Genomic DNA, 11,761 nt, shown 5'->3' with positions numbered 1-11,761 from the left:
GATGCGATAGATCAACTATTATGTGACATGTTGTCGTTGTCTTAGGTAGATGGACTGTAGGAACTCTAGCAGGTGACATATCATTCATGATGCATCTTCATGTTGTCACCACATTGACCACTGCACGTACAACACTCTCCACTGTAACATGAGGTATGTATGTGTGTATGATGACCGGTTAGTACCTTGTCATTATTAGCCTAATGCTCACCATCTGATTGGTCCTTCGGGGTATATCGGTGCATGTTTAGGTGGTCGGGTGGAATCGGAGAGTTAATGTATCATCACAAAGTGAGGGGTCATGTTAAGTTATCTGATTATTGATGGACCTATCGCAACACGAGTTTTTGATGGTTGATACTTATAGTAAAGTTGGAGATCACATCTGAAGATCGTACAAAGCATACATACGCCACCTGATTCAAGGTAGAGTGATATCGAGTGGACAGCTATCTCTAAATCTTCTCATTTTCATTGTCATCCTCATCTCCCCCTTCTATCCTCAGTAACTCACCACTCTACAATGCTCTCTCTCACACGAACACGCCTCGCGCGATCGGCTGGAAGGAATCTGGCTAAACGGGGTTATGTGGTTGCTTCTCAGACTCAGCGAGCGAGTGAGGCTCCTGTGAGTGTCTCCTTCGTTACTATCGAGTATCAGTCCAGAGGAAGAGAAGGAACAGGGTGTATATCCGATATCTGGGGATGAAGCGCTGATCGATCGATTGATATACAGAACTTTGGTCAACACAAGGGATACCCTGTTATCGACCATGAGTTCGATGCTGTTGTTGTGTGAGTTGACATATCCCCCTTCTCGTCCCATCTTGTCATCTCGCAAGTAGGAGGAAGAGAATGAAGTGGAGCTGATGGATTATTGGTCGTGGTGAATAGCGGTGCGGGAGGTGCAGGTCTAAGAGCCGCTTTTGGATTAGGTGAGTCTCCTGACTATTTACCTCGATCTCTACGCTTCTTTGGTCGTATGATCTCTCGGATTTGACATATGTTGATGCTTCGTGATGATACTCAACAGCCGAAGGAGGTCTCAAGACAGCATGTATAACCAAACTCTTCCCTACCCGATCGCACACCGTTGCTGCTCAGGGTGGTGTGAATGCTGCGTTGGGTAATATGACGGAGGATGATTGGAGGTGGCACATGTGAGTTTGGCTTGTGTATTATGCGCGATGAAAGGACATTGGCAGTGGCGAAGGGACCATGGGACTTGGGTTCTAATGGGAGATCTTCCCACTATCACTTCTGTTTGGATGGGCCTTGGGATTGTGCCGATGGGATGGGAAACCGAAAGGGGCAAATAGATATGAACGATCATACGGAGTCCTCATGCTGACACATATACTTGTGCAGGTATGACACCGTGAAAGGTTCTGATTGGTTGGGTGATCAAGATGCTATCCACTACATGACTCGAGAAGCCCCTAACACCGTTATTGAGGTGAGTTGCATCTTCTACTCTTGCTCAATTGCCGGGGCTGTAGATGAGTTGCGTGGGATCGGTAGCTGATCCATTCTCCCTCCGCCACAGCTCGAACACTACGGTGTCCCCTTCTCTCGTACCAAAGAAGGCAAGATCTACCAACGAGCCTTCGGTGGTCAATCCCTCAAATACGGTAAAGGTGGACAAGCCTACCGATGTGCCGCCGCTGCCGATCGAACGGGACACGCCATCCTCCACACACTCTACGGTCAATCCCTCCGACACAACACCAACTTCTTCATCGAATACTTCGCCCTCGACCTGTTGATGCAAGATGGTGAATGTGTGGGAGTAATCGCCTTGAACATGGAGGATGGTACTTTGCACCGATTCAGATCGCACAAGACCGTCTTGGCTACTGGTGGATACGGTCGGGCTTACTTCTCGTGTACCTCCGCGCACACCTGTTCGGGAGATGGTAATGCCATGGTTGTCCGAGCTGGATTACCATTACAAGATTTGGAATTTGTTCAGTTCCACCCTACTGGTATTTACGGTGCGGGATGTTTGATCACTGAGGGTGAGTTGGATGGTTCTTCTATACCCCAAAATTTCATCTCCGTCATCTGGTGCGGTATTGGTATAACCCATATTATCAATCTTCTTTACTAATTACCTACTTGATGACTTCACAGGTTCCCGAGGTGAAGGTGGTTACCTTCTCAACTCCGAAGGTGAAAGATTCATGGAACGATATGCCCCCACCGCCAAGGACTTGGCTTCCCGAGATGTCGTCTCTAGATCTATGACCTTGGAAATCAGAGAGGGAAGAGGTGTCGGTCCAGAGAAGGATCACATCTTCTTGCAACTCTCTCATTTACCAGCTGAGATCTTACATGAACGATTACCTGGTATCTCGGAGACTGCTGCTATCTTCGCTGGTGTTGATGTTACCAAGGAACCTATCCCTGTGTTGCCTACTGTGCACTACAAGTGAGTGATCCCTTTCTCTCCCTTGCCGTCTTCCCTGTCCCTCTTGTCACGATCTGCCTATGTCGTCCACTTCTATTTGTATTCCCACCTATCGAGAACATCGCTGACATCCCATCTCCCCCTTAGCATGGGTGGTATCCCAACCAAGTACACCGGAGAGGTCATCACAGTTGACAAGGATGGTAAAGACCAAGTCGTACCCGGATTGTACGCCGCAGGAGAAGCAGCCTGTGTATCAGTCCACGGTGCCAACCGATTGGGTGCCAACTCGTTATTGGATATCGTCGTATTCGGTCGAGCATGTGCCAACCACATCAAGGAGACCTTGAAACCCGGTACACCCCACAAGCCATTCAAGGATGATTTGGGTAAAGAATCGATTGCCGAATTGGACAAAATCAGGAACTCATCTGGTCCTTTACACACTTCTCAGATTAGGTTGAACATGCAGAAGACTATGCAGACTGATGCTGCTGTGTTCAGGTGGGTGATCGTTTCTCCACCTGTCTTCACATCTTATATCCTAAGTTGAGATGGCAGCTTAAAGACAGAGGATAGATGGCTGATTATGATGCGATTTCGCAGAACCCAAGAATCTCTCGATGAAGGTGTCAAGAAGATGACTGAAGTGTACAAGCAATACGACCAAGTTGGTATCAAGGACCGAAGTATGATCTGGAACTCGTAGGTTTTGTTTTGGTCTTATGGTCGATCCGTCTGCTCAACGATGACGTGCTTATGCTTGATACTGCTCGCAGCGATCTTATTGAGACCCTCGAACTGCGAAACATCCAACAGAACGCCATCCAGACTGTCGTCTCTGCCGCTGCTAGGAAGGAATCTCGAGGTGCTCATGCCCGAGAAGATTTCCCTGAACGAGATGAGTGAGTGGCGTGATCTTCTCTTGTTTATGATCGATTTTCCCGACGAGTAGAGTGTGACTGACATCTCGTGGATGATAAAGCAACGAATGGATGAAACACACTCTATCATTCCAACACGACCCTGAATCACCCAAGGTCGACCTCCAATACCGATCCGTCATTGCCACTACACTGGACGAGGCCGAGTGTAAGCCCGTACCACCATTCAAGCGAACTTACTAAGTTCCATTGGAGATTGGTGGTCATGTGTATAGGGTTCAACTTCATTTTTGGGTAAATATACAAGACATATATTGTATCGATTCTTCGCTTCGCTTCGTCGCAGAGTACGAAAAATGATGTGTACAGATGTTTGATGTGGTGCGATGTGATTTCATGCATTTTCAATCTCATTTGATCGTACTGATCTCGTGGCCGTGTTAGCTTACTGGCCAAACGTCGAAAACGTCAAAGTGGGCTTGATTGCATACTCACTTCAGGGCGTTACAGGTGTTGCAAAGGACGTGTCAGTGGTATTGTGTTAAGGTACGATCGGTCCAACTCACTTTGCTTGAAGGGTATTTTGGGGTTGTGGAAGGGATTATTGTATGAGTGATACTACTAAAAGAGAAAGCTTGGCATCAAGTGGGGAAAACATGTTGCGTTGATCCGGGCGATCGGATCAGTAAATTTCTTTAAGTCACAAAGTTTGGGTCATGGTCATGGTATGTCTGTGGTCTGATGAAACGTACGACGAGGAAAGAAGCATCGCAAACAGTGTCAACGTTGAGATGTGAAGTGGGGGAACTCAATCAGAAGGAGCATCGTTCAGTCCATTTCGTTGCGAGCGCAGGATCGTTGGTCGGCAGCAAAGTGGGGAGAAGTGATCGTGTGACCTAGCCTCAACTTAGGTCGTGGATACAGTGAACTAGCATCGGTGGCAAGGGAGAGGGCATTGGGGCGTATTCGTCTTTTGTTAATCGATGGAACCAACCGGTCATTATGTTGGATCGTCACTGCTAGTAGCTTATCCTTTGTCTTTTGTGAATGTTGATCCCAAGTGACTTGAGTGGGGGAGTGCTCGGTATCATGCGATACGAGAATATGTGCGGAGCTGTATACTATATGAGTAGTACGGTCGCAACAGAGTGCATTTGCTGTCTTCCACTTGCGATACCGTAGTCTCCATCACTCATACGCGAGACACAATGTGAGGTCTAGCATTTCTGATGAATCTGGATTGTCGAGGAACCTTGACTGGGAATATACGGACGATGAGAGTGGTAACTCGCGCTCTTCCTCGTCCTCTATACCATTAAAACCCCTCGCCACCAGGTATCCCGTCGATATCGAAAGCAACCGGAAGATGGAATTTAACGAGAATCAACCTCACACCCCTTTCCCCAGGTCAAGTTCGCCCTTTTCAACTCATGAAGATGAAGGTCTCCAAGAGAACATCCCAATAGATTGGCTCACCCTCCTCCCATTCTTGCTCCTGAGGATCATAGACGCCATAACCTTCACCCTGATCTTCCCATTTATCATCGAATATATCACTTCCCTCAACGTCCCCTCAGACAAGATAGGACTGTACGCCGGGATTGCAGAGGGAAGTATGATGTTTGCCGAGGCGATCGGTTCGCCCTTCTGGTCAATCTTGGCTGATAAGGTCGGGAGGAAACGGAGCTTCGTTTGGGGGTTTGGGGTGGCAGTTTTGGCGGTTGGTATGATCGGGTTTGGGAGGGGGGTTTGGTGGATTACACTTTGGAGGTTTGTTTGTAAGTCCCCCCGCCCAAAGACCAGTAGTGGATGCAATCGGAATTGATATGTATATATGTATGATTGGACGATAGACGGTCTCAACCCCACTCCAGTCTTATCCCGAATATACATCACCGAACTATCCCATCCGACCAATCGCGAATATATTTTCTCGATCTATTCACCCATATTCAACTTCGGTCATTTATTTGGACTCCTCCTGGGAAGTTGGTCATCGAACCTCTATGGTAGGCTGCCTGTGTGGATGGGAGGGGAGAGTACGTTCTTGAAGAGATGGCCTTACGCGCTGCCTTGTCTTGTTAATGCGGGGTTGTGAGTCATATACATACTGTATTCACAGCTAGGGGAGCAAGAGCTAATGAGATACGGTGTAGGGGCTTGGTGGGCATGATCGTTGGGCAGAGGACATTGAAAGAGGTTATTTAGTCAGAATCACAAAGAAAATCAACGCTGATGAATGTTTTGGAACAGACCAGAACACCTCTGCCGGACATTTTTACTGAGAAAGACAAAAAGAGGGAGATGTGCTCGAGACCTCGCAGGAATTTGTGGAGAGATACATTGAGGATCCCTCATTTCGTATCGATTTTATCGGGATTCTGTGGTAGGGTTTTTTCGCTGCATTGACTTAAGGGAATCTCACTCATGAGTTATAAATGTTGTGATAACGATATCTGTAGCCTTCCAATTTGGTGAGCTCCTCAATAGTTCGTATCTGTACGCACAGCAAGACTCACGTGCGTTGACCTCTTATCACACGTGTCGCAGCCACATTCGCCTTCGAAAATTTCTTTACAATCTTCATATACACCTCGATCTCTCAAGGTGGATTAGGATTTCCGGTGAGTCTCATCCCCCACTGTACCGTCCTTTAGAGGTACAAGTTAACGTTTGTAATGCACCAGGTCTACATAACAGGAACCATCACATCCATCTCTACTTTGATGTACATGATAGCTTCGCCGTTCCTCATTCCCTGTCTCAGGAAACAGCTCGGCACAAGACGAGCGTTAATGTTGGTTGTCGGTGTATTACCCCTTCTGGCACTGTTGATACCGATCGCTCAATCTGCCGCGACACATGGTAGAATGGCGGTATGGTTGGTTTTGGTTATCATTCTACCGCTCAAAAGCTTTCAACAGATGGGCTGGCCGTAGGTCTTGTTTTTTTTTTTTTTTTTTTTTTTTTTTTCATTTATCAAAGCTACAGAGCTGATGTGCGATATACATAGGATGAACGATCATTTGAATGTTTCTTGTTTTGATAGGTACCCTGAGCTGCTCTCCACGGGGAGCGCCATAACGCTTATTGCGGCTGTAAGCGCTCGTCTTGTCTTCCTGTAGTAATTCGTTTTCGTTGGAAATGCTGACGAGAGATTCGATCTGCCATAGTGCTCAGGTAGAGCTTTCGGACCCTCGATAGCTGGGTATGTTTCAGACAGCCACTGTACAGTAACCTAGCCGGAGGGAAATGAAAGCTAACACCAAGTGAGGTGCCACAGCTGGCTGTTCTCAATCGCTACAGAGTTCGATACCCGCTCGCTAGGTCGACAAATCTCCTGGCTCTCGCTCTTTGTGCTTGTGCTTCCGCCGGTGATTTTGGCAGGACGGATACCCGATAATCTCCTTCGCGAATGTCGTGATCAGGTGAATAGAGATGGGTATGAGAGGGTGCCACACAGCCCCAACGTAGTCGGAACTGTACATTAGATGGAAGAGAGGCACCTTGCCATGCTCCGACGATTTCCGTGGGGCTGCTGTCCTTTTCAAGATCTTCTTTGTGGTGAGGTAATGTTGCAGGATTTGCTATGCATGCAGAAGAGGTGTTATGAATTTACTCACCACAGGTCATAAGGAGTTTTTGTCCATGAGATGCTCAGGACCCTGCGATGAACGTCTGTAGTGAATCGAGTTGTCTCACTGCCATTACATTAATGAGAAGATACTGATGGAAAGACTACCTACTCGAATGAAGATATTCGGATCGCTGAGGTATGCGCGACTCGATCACCATTTGCTAAGATGGTCTTCTGAAAATCTTGTGCCATGACGGCCGAGCCTGTATGCTGGTAATGGTCCGGTCTGTGTCCGTTATCATCACCAGAAAGCAGTTCGTCTTCCCCTTTCGTTCTGTCTCCGACCCATTGAGGCTCTGCTGTCGAGTCGTTCCTCCATGCTGGACTACACAACAAGACTTCAGCACAAACAAAGCCTTCGTCGGATACGGAAGGCGAAATGACACAAGCAAAATGCGAGGCAGGTCCTTCTCACCAAGCTTGAATTGGAATTGAAAGATAAAGTATCCAGCTGCATCTGTATCTACCCGCTTGCCCTTGATTGTAGCTTCCGCCCATCAACCACTGCTTGTCATGCAAGACGGCTTCACTGAACTCACTCACTCCAACCATTGCAGGTTTCATGCCACCACTGTTTGCTGCCACTTTATGGGTGCAGTAGTACGTAACTTTAAGTTTGTCACCATGCGACCAAAAGATGATTAGTATGAAAAGTGGAGGAAGTACACTAGAACTCAACATGAGAAGCACACATAAACATTGTCCTCTTTTCAATCTTTTCCCTCTCTCTCTCTCTCTCTCTCTCTCTCTCTCTCTTCTCCTGCGTCTGGCTTGCATAAGCAGTGGGCAAAAGCAAGAAGCATCCTTTGGAAAATTTGATTCGCCTCACCATCAATACCGTTCATTCACCCCTCCTCTCCCTCGCCCTTCTCGCCTTCTCCCCAACTACGTCAATCCACCCATCCTTAGCCGGCCTTCCGTTGCCCGTACACCCTTTCATCATTACTCAACCCCCAAGACTTTCGATTCCAGCTCCACTGTAACAATGGACTCAACGATGGTCATCCTTTTGTTTTTCTCCATCCTCAAAGCAACATAAACCTCGGCTATTTCCCCTTTTCCTCTTTCTTCCCTTGGAGATCAATCTGGATCCGAGTGAGCCATCCATCTCATTCCCCATCTTCAGATCATCTTCATCCATACTATCTCGACTTGACTCCTCCATATATACACTCTTCTACGAACACCATGTCATTCCCATACGAGTCTCCTTCCCTCCCACAACATCCCTCTCGACCCCGCACACTCCCTCAACCCATCCCATCACCCACTCGACAGTCCTCTTCCTCATCAATCATGCCCGCTCAAGCAGCTTCTGGTGCGCCCCCAACCAAGAAGACAAAAAAACGACCTTCCTTCTCTGAACACACCGTCGCAGAAGGTACACAGGACCTAACCAAAGTGAGAGCCTACGCGGCATGCAGGAACTGCCGTACCAAGAAGATCAGATGTTTGCCTGGTCCACCATCAGCTACACCCAGTAATAACTCAGACAATGGTGGACCGGTACCAGGAACGTGTCAACAGTGTATACAAGCTGGAATAGAATGTACCTACCCACCCACAAGGGATAGAGCAGCATACAGTAGGCAGTATGTCCAGAACTTGGAAGCGAGGGTACAAGCTCTAGAAGCTATGCAAGCTAGGGTTATACCGTTATTGGAAGCTTATGAGAACACACAGTCCCTACCTCTTCCTCTACCGCTCAAAAGAAACAATGGGATTATCACTGCTCAAGCGGCTTTGGTAGGGGAAGTACCGGTACATGTATTAGAATCAGAGGGGGAAAGTCAGGAAGATGAGGTTATGCAAGGTTCAGGATCGGATGTGGAAGATGGTGGACAGATGACACAGGATGAAAGAGGGAATTACAGGTATATAGGATCATCCAATACCCTCTCTCTCCTTGATTCCTTCTCCCACAGAGATAGGGAACGAGAACGTAAAGACGATATAGAAAATCCAGCCCAAGGAGGACCCATGTCCAGGTCGAATTCCTTCGCCATCAGGTCTAACACTCAACTTTCGGATCCTACTTCTCGACAATCCCCTGCTATATCAGATCATACTGCCAGAGGACCCAACCCCTACTTTAGCCACGTAGCCGGATCAGGCGTGGTAAAAGCTTTACCTCCTGTACATGAAGTGCAGTACCCCCCACCCGAAGAAGCTTCGAAGATGATAGATGCGTTCTTTGAAGAAGTGCATCCCTCTTTGCCTGTGGTGATTGAGCATGAGTTCAGGAAGGAGTTCAAGGATATCATGGATGCTAGGGCTAGAGGGGCACTACCTACTCAGGGACCTGTAAGTCAAGTTCGTCATATGTTTCGCATGTCTAGGCTGACGGTAAGGCTTCAGTTCCTTGCCGTCGTCTTTGCAATGTTCGCACTTGGAGAGAGGGTTCTCGTCACTTCGAAAGCTTGGCAAAGGGAAAGAAAGAGGATTCAAGATGATGCCGAAGGCGATGAGGATACTGTTCTTCCAGGAGAAGCTGAAGCAGGTGTGATATGGTATGAAAGGTGAGTTCGCTAACGTATACAACTGTTCTTGCATCCATCAGATACTGAAAAAATTGACATTACACAGAGCTCAGATCCTCCATTACACCTCTCTGAAAGATATCGATATCAATCAAGTTCAGTGCCTCACCCTTATGGCAGCCTTCCAAGCAAGTGTTAACGCAATGCCGATGTCATGGCTACTGGCAGGTCAGGCTCTAAGAGTCGCTCAGGATCTAGGTCTTCATCGTTCCACCTCTCGATTACCTATCCCCTTTGCCGAGAAACAGCTTAGATCCAGATGTTGGTGGGCGATATACGGTCTAGAAAGAATGATGTCGATCTCCCTTGGAAGACCGCTGGGTGTAGATGATTTGGACATAGATGTAGCCTATCCGGCTGAAGTAGATGATGAGGGTCTAGAGAGGCTGGCGCAGGATGGCACACCCTCAAGTCTGCTAAGCGGTAATGAAGAGCCGCTAGGATCGACAATGTCTGGATTTATCGCTTTGACCAAATTATGCAAGATCGCTGGGAAGGTCGCGCATCTTCTGTATAGACCCTCAAATGAGAGATCTGTCGCGGATCCTTCCTGGGCGGCATCACAGCAGACCGCTATCAACAAGGTAGATAAGCTATTGAGGGAATGGCTTGATCACGATGTTGTGAGTGTTTTGTGCGTGTGATCACATTGTCGACCATGCTGACTTGAGTTGTGATTTCTTAGCCATTGAAATACAAAGATCCCTCGGACAATCGAGCAGTATCGCTAGTCTCAGCTATCCTTTCCAATTCATACTTTGCGGTACTCATTACACTTCACCGAAACTTCTTACCTTCCAACCCTGATTACCCCAGACCCAAACCTCCACCCTCATCTCAATCCCTCGCAAGATGCGTCGAAGCTGCTCGATCCGTCATTCACATTGCCTCACAATCTCGTACTCTAGTACCACCCTCACACCATTTAGCAGTATATTGTCAATATCTCTGGTCGTCTGCTATAATCTTGCTGTTGTGCGAAGTACAAGCTAAAGATCAGCTGGTTATCGAAACCGTTGGATCACATGTGGAGAGCTGTAGAAGAACCCTACAATGCCTCGAACCTGTTTGGCCGGGATCGAGAAAATTGAAAGAACTCTTGAATGACGTGGCGAGTCGGGCCAAGGAAGTCGCGCAGGTATCGAAAGTGAACAACCCAAGAAGCAAGAAACGAAAAGCCATTTCGCTGGATAGGATCATCAATACTACCAACAGTAGCGGAACCAGTGGGAACGGTCAACCTCAAGTACCTGGTCAAATGCGTCCTCCACCCTCGCGAAACCAGTCTTCCTCTGCCTCTCCCCATCGACCTAATATCCCTTCAGTGAACAATAGTGATACCAGCCAAGCTGTTCCAGGGGCATATCAAAGTACATACGTTGTAACTCCCGGAACAAACACTCAACCTGAGAAACGTCAAAGGACATACGAAACATCCGATACTCGAACATTAATCATTCCCGAGAATACTCAACAACAACAACTCCCACAAGTCCAAAACACCTATTTCAACAACAACAACATCCCACCATATACCTCAAGTACGCCAACACCAACATCAGCCCATGTCCCCGATCCAATGGATATAGGAGTATACGATTCCTTCGATCTGGGAGGAGTAAGTTTCAACCCCTCAGAACTATTACAAGGATTCAGCGATTCAGCATCAGCTTCCAACTTCTGGAACCAAATGACTTTTATCGAGGGTAATAACGGCCAAACTCAAACTCAAAATTCCTATAATTCGGCAGGCGGCCAAGGGCAACAAGTATTCTCGGGACAGAACACCCCGAACTCCGCGGGTGGTGCGACGTCGGGACCATCACCTGGGATCATACCTCAAAATAGCGGGGTAGGAGGGTATGATACTATCCCCACCCAGGGAGGGGTTGATCCGTTCGCGGAATTTTGGGCACAGGTTGCGGGGAATACGTTTGATTGGCAGGCTGATCCGAGCGTGCCGTTCAATATCTAGGGAGACTCAACAGATAACAGGAGACCAAGGGAGGAGAAAGAGGTTGTGGCGTTGTGGTGATATGCTTTACTCGAAGTTTTCACCTTATCGTATGGGAAGTAACGAAACTCAAAAATCTTATAATCAGTAACGATAACGAGGATTGGGTCGACACCATTTTGCAGGTACTGTATATAGATGTATATCTGTCTCATAAGTCGATTTCGTCTGTACGGTTCAGTACATTGTTCATAATTCGATTTGGAGGGATTACTACATGTATATACGTTGCTCTTGTATCTGTACGATGCGAAATCCTGTTCGCAATATGCAAGA

General features: G+C 47.5%; 4 protein-coding genes across 4 annotated transcripts; all 4 read left to right on the top strand.

The window, feature by feature from the left end:
- Positions 1–523: 523 nt before the first annotated feature.
- Positions 524–3,537, top strand: I302_108105 (succinate dehydrogenase [ubiquinone] flavoprotein subunit, mitochondrial; the record flags this gene model as incomplete). Its single annotated transcript, XM_019194124.1, has 11 exons — positions 524–628; positions 737–795; positions 895–935; positions 1,034–1,160; positions 1,369–1,456; positions 1,547–2,018; positions 2,134–2,431; positions 2,558–2,914; positions 3,017–3,115; positions 3,190–3,315; positions 3,396–3,537. The coding sequence occupies 11 exons, from the start codon at positions 524–526 to the stop codon at positions 3,535–3,537; spliced, it is 1,914 nt and encodes a 637-aa protein (XP_019044247.1).
- Positions 3,538–4,660: 1,123 nt separating this feature from the next.
- On the top strand, positions 4,661–5,392 carry I302_108104 (uncharacterized protein; the record flags this gene model as incomplete). The annotated part of the gene is made up of 2 exons (XM_019194125.1): positions 4,661–5,072; positions 5,148–5,392. 2 exons carry the CDS (start codon positions 4,661–4,663, stop codon positions 5,390–5,392), a joined length of 657 nt encoding a protein of 218 aa, XP_019044248.1.
- A 137-nt stretch (positions 5,393–5,529) lies between these two features.
- Positions 5,530–6,785, top strand: I302_108103 (uncharacterized protein; the record flags this gene model as incomplete). The annotated part of the gene is made up of 6 exons (XM_065870596.1): positions 5,530–5,680; positions 5,845–5,918; positions 5,982–6,229; positions 6,308–6,392; positions 6,468–6,502; positions 6,578–6,785. 6 exons carry the CDS (start codon positions 5,530–5,532, stop codon positions 6,783–6,785), a joined length of 801 nt encoding a protein of 266 aa, XP_065726668.1.
- A 1,334-nt stretch (positions 6,786–8,119) lies between these two features.
- On the top strand, positions 8,120–11,446 carry I302_108102 (uncharacterized protein; the record flags this gene model as incomplete). The annotated part of the gene is made up of 4 exons (XM_065870595.1): positions 8,120–9,235; positions 9,290–9,450; positions 9,518–10,094; positions 10,157–11,446. The coding sequence occupies 4 exons, from the start codon at positions 8,120–8,122 to the stop codon at positions 11,444–11,446; spliced, it is 3,144 nt and encodes a 1,047-aa protein (XP_065726667.1).
- Between the last annotated feature and the right edge of the window lie 315 nt (positions 11,447–11,761).

This window comes from Kwoniella bestiolae, chromosome 7, assembly GCF_000512585.2.
Source record: "Kwoniella bestiolae CBS 10118 chromosome 7, complete sequence".
NCBI classification, from domain to species: domain Eukaryota; kingdom Fungi; phylum Basidiomycota; class Tremellomycetes; order Tremellales; family Cryptococcaceae; genus Kwoniella; species Kwoniella bestiolae.
Note: the sequence above shows the minus strand (reverse complement) of the source record. Positions and strands in the feature narration are given on the sequence as shown.